The 12,891-nt window shown below is 36.6% G+C and overlaps 2 protein-coding genes across 2 annotated transcripts; both read left to right on the top strand.

Annotated features, from left to right (window-relative positions):
• The first annotated feature begins 1,046 nt into the window (after window positions 1-1,046).
• On the top strand, window positions 1,047-9,577 carry LOC145591202 (pumilio homolog 1-like). The gene is made up of 9 exons (XM_081647606.1): window positions 1,047-1,751; window positions 2,536-3,995; window positions 4,080-4,221; window positions 4,323-4,430; window positions 4,807-5,019; window positions 5,133-5,243; window positions 6,417-6,611; window positions 8,587-8,761; window positions 9,065-9,577. The coding sequence occupies exons 1-9, from the start codon at window positions 1,047-1,049 to the stop codon at window positions 9,109-9,111; spliced, it is 3,156 nt and encodes a 1,051-aa protein (XP_081503732.1). The 3' UTR covers window positions 9,112-9,577.
• A 1,562-nt stretch (window positions 9,578-11,139) lies between these two features.
• LOC145592742 (transcription factor PCL1-like) lies at window positions 11,140-12,609 on the top strand. Its single transcript, XM_081649250.1, has one exon. It carries the CDS (start codon window positions 11,391-11,393, stop codon window positions 12,198-12,200), a length of 810 nt encoding a protein of 269 aa, XP_081505376.1. The 5' UTR covers window positions 11,140-11,390; the 3' UTR covers window positions 12,201-12,609.
• The last annotated feature ends 282 nt before the right edge of the window (window positions 12,610-12,891 follow it).

The raw sequence follows: 12,891 nt of genomic DNA, 5'->3' as shown, positions 1-12,891 counted from the left end.
ACATCCAAGCGCAAGGGGGAAGTATACCATATTTTCCTACATCCAAATTTTAGTTTAAGGTAATGCATTTTCTTCTTAATTACTCGTACTAATCCTACACAGTATTTTCTACCTTGCGTGCTAAAAGGTAAACTATCTATTCATTTAATACAACTCTTATTAAAGGATTATATGAATAACTATAGAGAGTAAAAACATCATTAAGCGACGAAGGGAATATTTATAGAATCCATTATACACATATGTAAAAAGCCCATAAGAGAATATCCAAACCCAAAGATAGAAAAATGGAAAAATGCAATTAGGGTTGTTGATTTGGTGTCAAAATAAGAATGGACCCAACTCCAAGAAGCAAGGGTATCTCCAATGGAAAGCCCTAGATTACACAAACACACTCTCTCTCTTCTGTCATACTTCCCATAATTTCAGTGGCTACTTTTTTTTTTTTTTTTTTTTTTTTTTTTTTTTTTTTTTTTTTTGAGAACAATTTCAGTGGCTACTTACCCTCCCCTTACATGACGTGATTCAGTTTTCCCTTTTTTTTTTTACCACCAATATATTTATTTCCAATTAATAAATATCTCTAAATTTAATATTTAATAAATATTAAAAAAAAATCTTTAATCAATTAATTAATAAAATAACTCGGCGAAATTGAAAACCCTAAACTAGGAAACCAAACCCCCTCTCTCTTTTGTTCAGCCACTGTCTGTAATAACTAAATCTCACCATCAGATTCAATCTCTGCCGTCACCCTTCCTTAATCCAACGGCTCAGATTTCTCCTCTTCTCGTGCTTATCATTCCCCTTCTTTCTCTCACTTTCTCTCTCCTCACTCCTTACTCACTTCCTCGTTCTCTCTCTTAAATTCACAACAATGGCGATAAACCTTTTTCTAGGGATTTTTCGATCTCCCCCCAACATTTAACCTAATTTTCTCTCTCCCCCTTTTTTGATTTTCCCCCCAATTCAAGCTCAAATTCGCTATTTAAAAAGCTCAATTTTTAATTTTTTGTGGGTATTGATTGTTGTTGGAAGTGGATGGAATGATAACGGAGAGTTATTCAAAGATGAGTTCAGAAGTTGGAGTTCGATCGATCGATTATGGCGATGAATTAGTAGGGAAAGAGTTAGGGATTCTTCTTCGGGAAAGGGAAAGGGATATGGAAAGAGGGTTTGACATTTTCCGAAGTCCGTCGGCGCCGCCGACCGTCGACGGTTCATCCGTCGCCGGAGGTTTCTTTTCCGGCGGCGATGGCGGTTTGAACAGAGAAGTGACGGAAGAAGAGCTGAGGTCTGATCCAGCTTACATTAATTACTACTATTCCAATGTCAATTTAAACCCTAGGTTACCGCCGCCATTGTTGTCCAAGGAAGATTGGAGGTATGCGCAGCGGTGGGGCGGTGGTGGGCCTGGGCCTGGGCCCGGGCTTGGTGGGATTGGTGATAGGAGGAAGGTTAGCAATAATAATAATAATAATAATAATAATAATAATAATAATAATGGAAATAATATTAGAGGTGAAGAGTTTAATGGAAATAATAATAATAATAATAATAATGGTAGTAATAATTATAATGATGGTAATGGTAATGGTGATATTAATAATATAAATGGGGGAAATTCGTTGTTTTCCAAAGGGTTTAATGGGCAGAAAGAGGATGAGAATTGGCAGAATGAATGGAGTGGTGTTGGGTTGCCTGGGTTAGGGTTAGGAAGTAGGCAGAAAAGTATTGCTGAAATTTTCCAGGTAATTTTTAATATTTTTGTATGATTTAATTGATTTATGATGTAAAAATTTAGGGTTTATGTTAGATTTATGTTTAGAAGACTTAGTTACTTCATATATTGGTCAAAGATTTTGTTTTTATTGGGTTGTGTTTTTTTGGAAATTATTGATTGGATGTTTTTGTTTATCTTACGTTGGTAGGATTAGAATGTTCACTTCTTGGTGTACTGTGTAATTTCATGTTTAGGGAATGTTGAATGTTAATAGTGGTAGTTTTTAATCCAACAGTTGAGGATAAAAAATATCCCTTTTTTGGTTGTTTGGATTTATTTTATGACTATTCTAAAGCATATATGGTTTATTTTTATTTTTAATAGAAAGATCTGATTAGTCAAATAATTTATGGGCTTTGTGAGTGTTGGTGTTGAAAAAGGCTAAACATTTGCTGGTAGCTATGGTTTTATTTGTGTATTTCTGTGTGTAACTGTTTTGAGAATTTGGCGGATTAGGAGAGAGCTACATAATCTATAGGAAAGATTTGATTGAGTGTATTAATGTCTTAGATGGTTGGTTTTCAAAGCTATATTTACAACAGCAATATGGTCAATTTTCAATTCAATTTGATGATCTTGGTGTGTTAACGGATGGTTGTTTTCGGTGACTTGTGTGGGGCTTGAATTGGCTTTATGGCTTATACTCACTAGTTGGGTCTTGTTACACGATCACAATTTGTGTTTCAAATTAAACACTTAGACTGGATTTGTTGCAGTTCTTATTCTAATGTGGAGATTGGTTTATAAAACAGGATGATCTGAATAACTCCAACTCTTCTGCAAGAATTCCTTCTCGTCCTGCTAGCCGCAATGCTTTTGATGATAACATTGCAACCTCCGAGGCTCAATTGGCTCCTATGTCCTCAACCGATGCTATGCGCGTTGGTGGGAATATCCAAGGCATTTCAGCAAACCACAATGGTGATGGTTCAGCTTCTCTTAGTTATGCTTCTGCTCTGGGTGCTTCCCTGTCAAGAAGCACCACACCTGATCCTCAGCTCATAGCCAGAGCTCCTAGTCCTAGGATCCCCACAGCTGGTGAAGGAAGGGTTAACTCTATGGAGAAAAGAAGCATCAACAGTCCTAGTTCTCTGCACGGTACTTCAAATGGCCCACATGCTGCTGGGGATCTTGTCGCTGCTTTGTCTGGCATGAGTTTGTCATCTGATCCTCAGATGGAGGAGGAGAGGCAAATGAGGTCGCAATTTCAGCGTGGGATTGGTGACCAACGAAACCTTTACAATTTACATGGTGAACATAATCATGTTAAACAGAACTCTCACTTGAATTCTGCTGAATACAATTCTTTCCAGCAGCAGTCTTTTTCCCATCCAGCTAAAGGTTCATATTCCACCAAGGGAAAAGGTAGTGGTCTTGGAATGGATCAAAACTATTACTTGAGGTCTGATGGATTAATTGACCGCGGTCCAAACTCACCCTCTAACTTTCACAGTGTTGGTAGCCCAAGCTCGGCCATTCCAAATTACAGTCTAAGCGGGCACAATATCAATCCTGCATTGGCGTCAATGATGGCAGGTCAGCTTGGCAGTGGAGCGTTGCCACCTTTGTTTGAAAATGCTGCTGCTTCAGCCATTGGTGTGGGTGGCTTGGATTCCAGAGCATTGGGAGGTGGTGTATCTTCACGAGCAAACTTGATGGCTGCAGCCGCAGAACTGCAAAATCTTAACAGAGGGGGGAGTCAATCCCAATTGGACCCCTTATATCTGCACTACTTAACATCAAATGATTATACTGCTGCTCAGCTCGCGGCTCTGACTGACCCTTCCATTGACGGGGGCAATTCTTACATGGATTTGCTAGCTCTTCAGAAAGCTTATTTGGGAACATTGCTGTCTCCCCAGAAATCAGAGTGTGGCCGGCCTTACCTTGGTAAATCTGCCGGAATGAATCATGGTTATTATGGCAATCCAGCTTTTGGGATTAACACAGCTTATGCTGGAAACCATCTATCAAATTCACTTATGCCCAACTCTCCTGTTGGACCTGGTAGTCCTTTGAGACATGGCGAGAGGAATATGAGGATGCCTTCTGGGATGAGGAACTTAGCTGCAGGGATGATGGGGAATTGGCGATCAGAAACTGGTGGCTTTATGGAGCATAGTTTTGGTTCTTCTCTGCTTGACGAATTTAAAAGCAACAAGACTAAATGTTTTGAGCTCTCTGAAATTGCTGATCATGTGGTTGAGTTCAGGTATTTAATTTGTGTGATTCTTTGCAATTTCTATCTCCATTAGGTATCTTCTCATTGCTTAACTTGCTTGCTTGATTTTGGCAGTGCTGATCAATATGGGAGTCGCTTTATCCAGCAGAAACTTGAAACAGCCTCAATAGAGGAGAAGAACATGGTTTTTCATGAAATAATCCCGCAAGCTTTGTCACTGATGACAGATGTATTTGGTAACTATGTGATCCAAAAGGTAAACACGACTTATTATTTATTTGATTTAATTTCTCGACTCTAAATCCTGTAGAAATGCGTGAATAACTTTAGTTTTATTGTCAATTGCTTTATTTGCAGTTTTTTGAGCATGGAACTGCATCCCAAATTAGAGAATTGGCTGATAAGCTCACTGGTCATGTTTTAACACTAAGCCTGCAAATGTATGGCTGTAGAGTAATCCAGAAGGTACTGTTTACACTATTTTGTTGGATTATTTTTTGTCCCCCCTCAAATTTAAGTTTCAAAAATTTTTGACCTCAAAAGTTTCGAAATGTATAGCTCTCTTCTTTCTCCTTGAAAGTATGTTTCAAAAAATTTTGGCCTTCAGATAATGTTGCTCTTGCAAATATATGTTTCCCATGAAATTTTGTGCTAACACTAGGTGATGCTATTGAGGGATAGTAGTCGTATTACCTGTATTTCTATGCTGTTCTTTATTGATTGTTATATTTCCATAATAATGACCTTAAGGAAAAAATAAGAGTAGGGCAAAGTTTTATTATCAAGTTTTGCGCCATCCTTCTATGATGTCTTGACTTTGCTACCTTTTCATGCTTAACAGGCTATTGAAGTTGTTGATTTGGACCAGCAGAAGAAGATGGTTGTGGAACTTGATGGCCAAGTGATGCGCTGTGTACGTGATCAAAATGGAAATCATGTCATTCAAAAGTGCATTGAGTGTATTCCTGAAGATGCTATCCAGTTCATCATATCAACTTTCTACGATCAAGTTGTGACTTTATCAACCCATCCATATGGGTGTCGAGTCATCCAGGTTTAGTAATACTATCAGTTTTGTAATTTCTTATTGATCAAAATATTTTGCAGCTGCTAAGCTGATGTTAGTGGGAGATAATGTGAATCTTAACTGGTTAATTTGATTTACAGAGAGTTCTAGAACACTGCAATGATGCAAAAACTCAACGTATAGTGATGGAGGAGATCATGCAGTCTGTTTGCATGTTGGCACAGGATCAGTATGGAAATTATGTTGTCCAGGTTTGTCATGGGTTTCTAATTATTTCAGTGATGAGCTATATACTTCTGTAAATATTATTGCAAGGTTTTTCAATTAAGTCCCAGCTATCTTTTAGGCTTTAGGAATTGATGATAGCTCTGCTCAGCAGGTGCTGATCATGGCAGAAAATTATTGTAGTCTTATGAGTAGGTGTGAATGAATACTGTTGTTACAATGCTTTTGTTCATAACTTGTGTCACTATTAGTATTACTCCCTTCGTCTCTTAATCTTTTCTCCATTTTTTGTCTATAGTCTCTCTTAAAGGTTGCCCCATACTATTTTTGGTTGTGGGGAACCACAACTTTACTCTCACAATACACCACCACTTTCTCTCTCATCAGTTTCTTTCAACCATAAACTGGAAAAAGTAACTTTACCCCTATGGATCAAACAAAAGGGGACGGAGTAATGTGCATATGTGTGCAATCTATAGAAGGTGAAGATATGTTTATGGTGTCTAGGGATATGGCATTGCTTGCATACATGTTCAAACTTTTGCTCACAATACTCGGGCAGAATTACACTGGTGCCAATTTTTAAAGAGCTAACTCAATCTATTTTTTTGCTGCTCTTTTATTAGGGGTTTGTGTGTAGGTGTGTGTGTTTGGGGGGGGGGGGTAAATTGGAGGTGGTGAACTTCCTTTAAATTGAGTTAAATAACCTATGCAGATGACCAACTTCTTCTCCTGATAATATGCTACTATAATTGTGCTAGTACCTTGTAGTTCATTGTAGGATGTGAGAGTTTGGGCAATCTAGGTCGGATGAAATTGCTATCTCCCTTAATTATGCCAATCTTCTCTTCTTATTGGCCAACTGCCGAAAACCCTGAAATAACCTACATATTTTCTCATTTTTATAGTGTTGACGTACAGTGTAGTTCCAAATACTGGTTGCATGGGCATTTGGGATATTTATAGTTGGTGACAAGTGGAAGGCTGATTACTTTAGGGATTATAGGAGTGTTGAAATTTGGAAAGGGTGTCTTAAGACTTTGTGATAGTTGAAATATCTGCAAAATGAGGGTGATTTGTTTACCTGTTTGTTTATCTGCTACTTTGCTTGGTTACACTATGTGATTTGTACATGCTATAAAGCTTTCATTGGCACGTTCATTGCAAAACTATGTTTGACCTTTCAAATATTTTAACAGCATGTACTGGAGCATGGAAAGCCACATGAACGCTCTGCTATAATAGTCAAGTTGACTGGGAAGATAGTTCAAATGAGTCAGCAAAAATTTGCTTCCAATGTTATAGAGAAATGCCTCTCATTTGGGGATGTAACAGAGCGTCGTAACATGGTGAATGAAATGCTTGGAGCTACAGATGATAACGAGCCGCTTCAGGTTCTTCTACTGCCCTCCCACTTCATATTGAATGTCTTCCACTTTATAGAATATTGAGATTGTTACCTTTTTAGATTCAAGCCTGCCACCTTTTAATTGATAATCAATTGTTACTTTGTCTAAGTAGCTTGTTGTGTATTAGCTTCTATGTGTATCTTTTTTTTTTTTTTTTTTTTTTTTTTTTTTTTTTGGAATTATTAATTCAGTTACCATGACATACATCAAATTGTTGTCATTCTTGAGGCTCCTGTTTGTCCAGAAGTTGGGGTTGGTTAGATGTATTTTCCTTTATTGAGTATTTACCAGGATAATAGAATACTAGAATAGAACCATTTTATCAATGAATGGCCCTCTCTGCATGGAGTGAGATGATTCTGGCCCCATCACTTTGTGTTCAGGGTTCATCCTTACCAATTACCACCTATATGGAATGCAATAAGTTTTATTTTTGAGCAATATCTACGTTATATTAATGCTTAGATTCCTTTTTCCATTATTTATTTATTTTATAATTGCAGCTTGTTCTGGAAGTAGAATCTACATTCACAAGCATGAAGGCAGTACTTTAAACTGTTTTATAATTAGTTTACATTTTGTGGTTTAGAAATTATAGTTTATTGAATATTATGTTACACTAATGAAATTTACATGTTTGTTTTACTTCAACACCCCCCCTTTTTCCCATGAAAAAAAATCCCGAAAAATATGTATGCATTAGTGTGCCAACTTTTCAGATCGCATGAAATCTAGTTTGAGGGTGGGAACTTGTTGGATTTCAGCTTGTTTTATGGCCATGTATTCTTGCTCACTAAACTACCACCCTTCTCCAGGATTGTCCGCAATCTGAGAATATCACCCACCCTACCCTACAGGCTACAACCTTGTTGGTCTTTGATAATTGGCTTGACTTGTATCTAGAAATTCTAGACAGTATATAGCAATATCACTGGGAGTGTTCTATGTTTTTATTTAGCTAGTGTTTGATGTGCAGCCATCAGAGAATTCCCCTGGATTATAGAAATTGGTATGACAATAATTATTTGATAGAACAAGCAATAAATGCCTTTAAAACAAAGAGCTGAGATTGAATGTAAAGGCATGCAGATGGTACCTTGCCTGAACCCCTGGGTGGATTTTTGATCTAGTCCCCGGTTTAATAGGGGAGCAATGATCAAATGATCTACGTGTAGCTGACTTGATGCTGAATCTGATCTTGCCTAAATTGGTGAAAACATCTTTGGCTATTATTACCAAATTGATAAAGTTGGGAAATAAGTTGCAGGTGCTATTGCCTGTGTAGTTCCATAACTATGTATACAGATTGAGGCCAGACAGGCAGACAGTAGAGTGGGTTAGTTTGAGGTTCTTTCACTTTTCCTTTTTCAGGGATGGGTGGGGGAGGATCATAGGGAAAGCTTTGTGGCTCTTTACCAAAAGTTGTGCATGAGAAGGAGAATGTTGTCGGATAAAGCTCTCCTTCACGAGGGTTTGGGGCAATGGAGAACAGCTAAAGGGTGGAGAGCTTGAGAATTTTGTTCATCTCAATTGACACGTTTCGCATTTTTGGATGTCGGACCATCCAGCTGTTTGCATGAGATTTTGCCACTTACAGCATCGTATATTGATCTTTGTAATACTTTTGCTGCATTTATGGGACCGTTTTTTTAATAGATAATTGCATTGTGGCATACCAGTTGGCATAACCTATTTTTTGAATCATGTATCGTGCAGAACTTGCTAACTCCAGTCTCGGTCAGAATCTTTTCAGGATTGTGATATGTGCCAAGTAGTTACTTTGTTTTTATCCTTTTATGTGTCAAAAAGTATAATTTCCTTGTTGATTTGTAATGGTGATTTGAAAATATGTATCTTTCCTTTTACCTTTTTCTCTTGGTTTGAGCATTACATTCACTAGTCTTCTAAAAAGGGTATTCAAAACATGGTTTTTATGTGAATTTCTTTTTCTGTTGTTTAGGTGATGATGAAAGATCAGTTCGCAAACTATGTTGTACAGAAAGTGCTGGAAACTTGTGATGACCAGCAACTTGAAGTGATCCTCTCACGAATAAAGAATCATCTGAATGCGCTGAAGAAGTATACATATGGAAAGCATATTGTTGCTCGTGTAGAGAAACTTGTTGCAGCTGGAGGTAAATATACATTTACTTTATATTTATGATGTGTAAGCTTAATTGTTAGTGGCATCATAATAGCTTTGCTTTGTAATTCCTTGGAGTAGTAAAACCCTTTTTATTTTTAATGTGGTAATTTTTTTATGATTGATCTAAATATCATGCGAATCAATTGTGTATTTGAAATTATTATCCCATAGTCCCGTATCCGTACATGACTCTTTTGCGGATGTAAGGTGAACTACTACGTAATTTTCATGACTTAGTTTGGATTCTTATTATTATTTTTTTTTTTTTTTTTTTTTTATGTGCTTTTTGCAGAGAGGAGAATCAGTTTGCAGACTCCCTACCCTGCTCCGGTGGCATAGAAGAGAAAGGTGTTGTACAGCTAACCGAGGCTAGTTTGAACGTGGCTCTCTACCCTTTGTTTTGTTTTATGCCTACCGGTAGCTCCTGTCTATTTATTTAGGTTGGACTGAGAGCTGAATGAAAAATAAAAGTTGGTTGTACTTGTAAACCTGTAAATTGTAGCGTTTTTTGTTTCCTGAGGATATATACCTAGAAAAACAGGTTAGGTTGAGGCTCAAATGGTACAAGATACCTGATGCCCCTCCCCCCTTGCTGAGAGAGTAAAATTTACTGTACAAGTTTCGAGGGTGTATAGAGAAAGCTAGTGGTCGTGGAGGTAGTAAATTTGTGACTTGTGACTGTACAGAATGTTGCTAGCTGCAGAAAGAGAGCCTTTGTGTTAGAGTTGAGGCTATAAGTTTTCCTTTTTCGTGTATCAGATGGATAATTTCTTCTTTGAAAGAACAATTTTCTCATATGATTGGAGCTTTCCTGTTTTCTTTTGTTTGTCATTCAATTTGTTCATTTAAGTGAGACTATTTTGTTACATTCCCCCCGACAAACTTCATGCTTTGGGTCTCTCACTCAGTCTCTTCATCTTTTAAAGCTGGTGGTACATTTATTTTTTTGTCAAAGTCAAATAAAATCATTTCAGATTTTCAATATTAGAATTAGAGTCTAGTTAATTATGACATAATAGGGTAGATAGCCAAATAAGTGGTGATAGTAAATAGTCCCAATAAATAAGTCTCGACTATTGTTGGCTCATTAAGGAGTTTTATGAGTATGTCAAACATTATTAATGAATATTACGGGCCTGTTCTCTTAAGCTTAATTTTAGTTAAGTTCAACTAAGCTTCTATCAGTTCAGTTCCTAATTTCTTTATCTCCCTAGACTTTTTTGGACGGGTGAAATTATGCATGTTCTATTGTTGATTGATGTGAAAGCCATGTCTTTGCCAAAAACATGCATAAAATCTTGTGCTTAACGGGACTTCCTAATGAAAAAGACATACTATACTGTCAATAGTCCATACTTCATGTTGAGCCTCACTTGCACAAAAAATGTTGTGTTACACACAAAATTTCAGATGACAAGTTCATTGGCTACAACAAAATTGTACTTTAAATTGTTGGTAATGGTGGACAACCTAATCTATTGATTTATAATAATCAGTTAATTTTTGAATTTATTTGATTTTGGACAATTTTTTATGTTTGTCATATTCCATATTAATTTCTTAAAAAAATCATGATATTGGAACGGAAGATTACTATATGCATTAAGTTCACTCTCATAAGGAGTCCCAACAATAATGAAACAAACTCAATAAATTGAAACAATTAAAAGATTAGTGATATGTCATGTATTTACCGAAATTTGATTTAAAACACACAACACTAGAGTATATGCAGTACAACTAGTTAAATTTTTTTTTTGTTGTTGACAAATGTACTAGCCACAATCACTTCCATACACTTCGGCCTCACAATTTTAATTTATTTCTTACAATTGTGAATATCAGTGAAAGTTAAATTATATTCCGTAAGACCGTAATAGTAACATTTTTTCAATTTCCTATTTTACTTCCCCATCAAATGATACGGAGCAAATATTTTTCCAAATTTCTATTTCCATTTCCATTATATCAAAGCAACAAGTCTACTCTAGTGTAAGTGTATAAGTGTATAACTACCAATGATAAATGTCAAACTAAATACTCGTTCGGTCGTTCCCCATTATCAAGTTGATTGCGCAAATCATGCTCCACTTAATAAAGTACCGACAATAACATGATTGATCAAGTATTACCAAAAAAGGAAATAATTGAGAAAAATATCAACCAACATAAAAACAAAATTAAAAAAAAAATGAAAATGGTGAAAAATAATAATTGTACGAGTATAAATTTTTATTCATTTTTAATCTGACAGAGAAAAATTTAAGGTAGCATTCTTCCACGTGAGGTCCCTATCCATAGATTACGACCTCTTCTCTCAATTTTCTCTCTCCTCTAAATTTTCCCCCAAAATTTAATTAAATTTTGCCAACAAAATCAAACAATTCTTAAGTAAGCAACTTTCTCTTCTTGTTCTTTTCATCTCACGTTACTCTCTTCTTATTTCTTAAACATTCTATCAAATTTATTTCTGGGTTTTGAATTTGATGAATGTTTAAGAAATCTAGTGATTTTGAATTGAAAGTTTGAATCTTTCTTCTTTGTTTCACCCCTTTGTTGATTTTGATTGTTGAAACACTTATACTGATAAGGGGTGGAATTTGAAGAGGAGAGAGAAAATGGAAGATCAGTGGGAAATGGGTTTGCCATCATTTGAAGATCTAACACCATTATCACAATCTTTGATCTCCCCAGAACTTGCTTTAGCATTTGGGATAACGCCAGATAATACTCGAGCTCAATTTGATCTAAATCGGGCGATGCACGACAACTGTTCGACATTTTGCCCAAGTGAAGAAAATATTGAATCTTTGAGTTTGAGGTTGTTTTCTGGCAGAAATGATTTTGATTGTTCTAATAGGATGAAAAGGGGTGATTGTTTTATGACTGATGAGGTGAATTCTGGGTCCAAAGATGATAATGGTGATGAAAACGGGCTTAATCGGGCTGTCAAACGACCCAGATTAGTTTGGACTCCTCAGCTTCATAAGAGGTTTGTTGATGTAATTGAGCATCTGGGAATTGATAAGGCTGTTCCTAAGACTATTATGGAGATGATGAATGTAGAAGGATTAACTAGAGAAAATGTTGCTAGTCACTTGCAGAAGTACAGGCTGTATTTGAAGAGAATGGAAGGGCTCTCAAGTGATGGTCATTCAACCCCTAGACGGGACTCGGCAATGTTCGATTGCGACGGGTTCGGGTCCATGTCAATGCCACCACAGTCACAGCCTTTACAGCAGCAGCCACAACAATGCAGTTCACTGCCTTTGATGCCCATGCCAATGCCAATGCCGATGGTGGGGCCGCCTCCGGGCTCGTATGGATTCGGACATTTGGGGTTGCCTGTGGCTAGTTCTGCTACTCCTGGGTACTGTGGGCTGGAATCTGGTGCTTACAACATGTTCTGGAATAGGCAGCGAGGTTGATTGTTTTGTTCAATTTTTGATAAAATATAATGTGATTGATGATGGGTTGATGAACTAATTTGTAGTATTTGGTTTGAATCCTTTCCCATAATCACTAGCTGTCCAGTAAGTTACTTGGAGTCATAATTACCACATATGTATCACTCTCTCTTTATATTTTAATAAAATTATTTCACACGGTTAGTTATGTGAGTCCAGTTCAGTATGTTTTTTTTTTCAATGGTTAATCTGTATTACTGTTGGCTTATCTATACTGTTATTTCAAAAGCAAGGGTGCTTCAGTTGAGCCACCAAAATTGTGCTTGTACATGTACTTCGTCAATCATAATCTACCAAACAATTGCTTGAACTCTTCGCATGGAGATCATATTGTGCATAGTTGTGATATTGATAATTTCTGTTACTTGTTAATTACAGCTCAATTATTGGTGGAGTTTAAAAAGTGTGTGCTCAATTAGTTGTTTTTGTCGTTTTTAATTTTTATTTTCTGTGCAGCTGAATCATCATCCTCTGAATTTCTGAAACATGTAGATCATGATGTGCTGTATGATCACTTGCATTCTTGTGTGAATGAAACCATGCACTAGTTTTGTGCACAGTGTAGCAAATAAGCATGGCTAGTTTTGTGCAGTGTCACTAATCTATCATTTAAAATTCTTGAGAAGTTCATATCTCTGCTAGAAATTAACAA

Source organism: Chenopodium album, chromosome 18 (assembly GCF_948465745.1).
Source record: "Chenopodium album chromosome 18, dcCheAlbu1.1, whole genome shotgun sequence".
Lineage (NCBI taxonomy): Eukaryota > Viridiplantae > Streptophyta > Magnoliopsida > Caryophyllales > Amaranthaceae > Chenopodium > Chenopodium album.
This window is presented reverse-complemented; position numbering and strand designations above follow the sequence as displayed.

Coding starts and splice junctions, on each gene's coding strand:
- LOC145591202 (XM_081647606.1), top strand. CDS start 1,047: ATGATAACGGAGAGTTATTCAAAGATGAGTTCAGAAGTTGGAGTTCGA. Junction 1,752..2,535: donor GTATTGCTGAAATTTTCCAG/GTAATTTTTAAT, acceptor TTTATAAAACAG/GATGATCTGAATAACTCCAA. Junction 6,612..8,586: donor ATGATAACGAGCCGCTTCAG/GTTCTTCTACTG, acceptor TCTGTTGTTTAG/GTGATGATGAAAGATCAGTT.
- LOC145592742 (XM_081649250.1), top strand. CDS start 11,391: ATGGAAGATCAGTGGGAAATGGGTTTGCCATCATTTGAAGATCTAACA.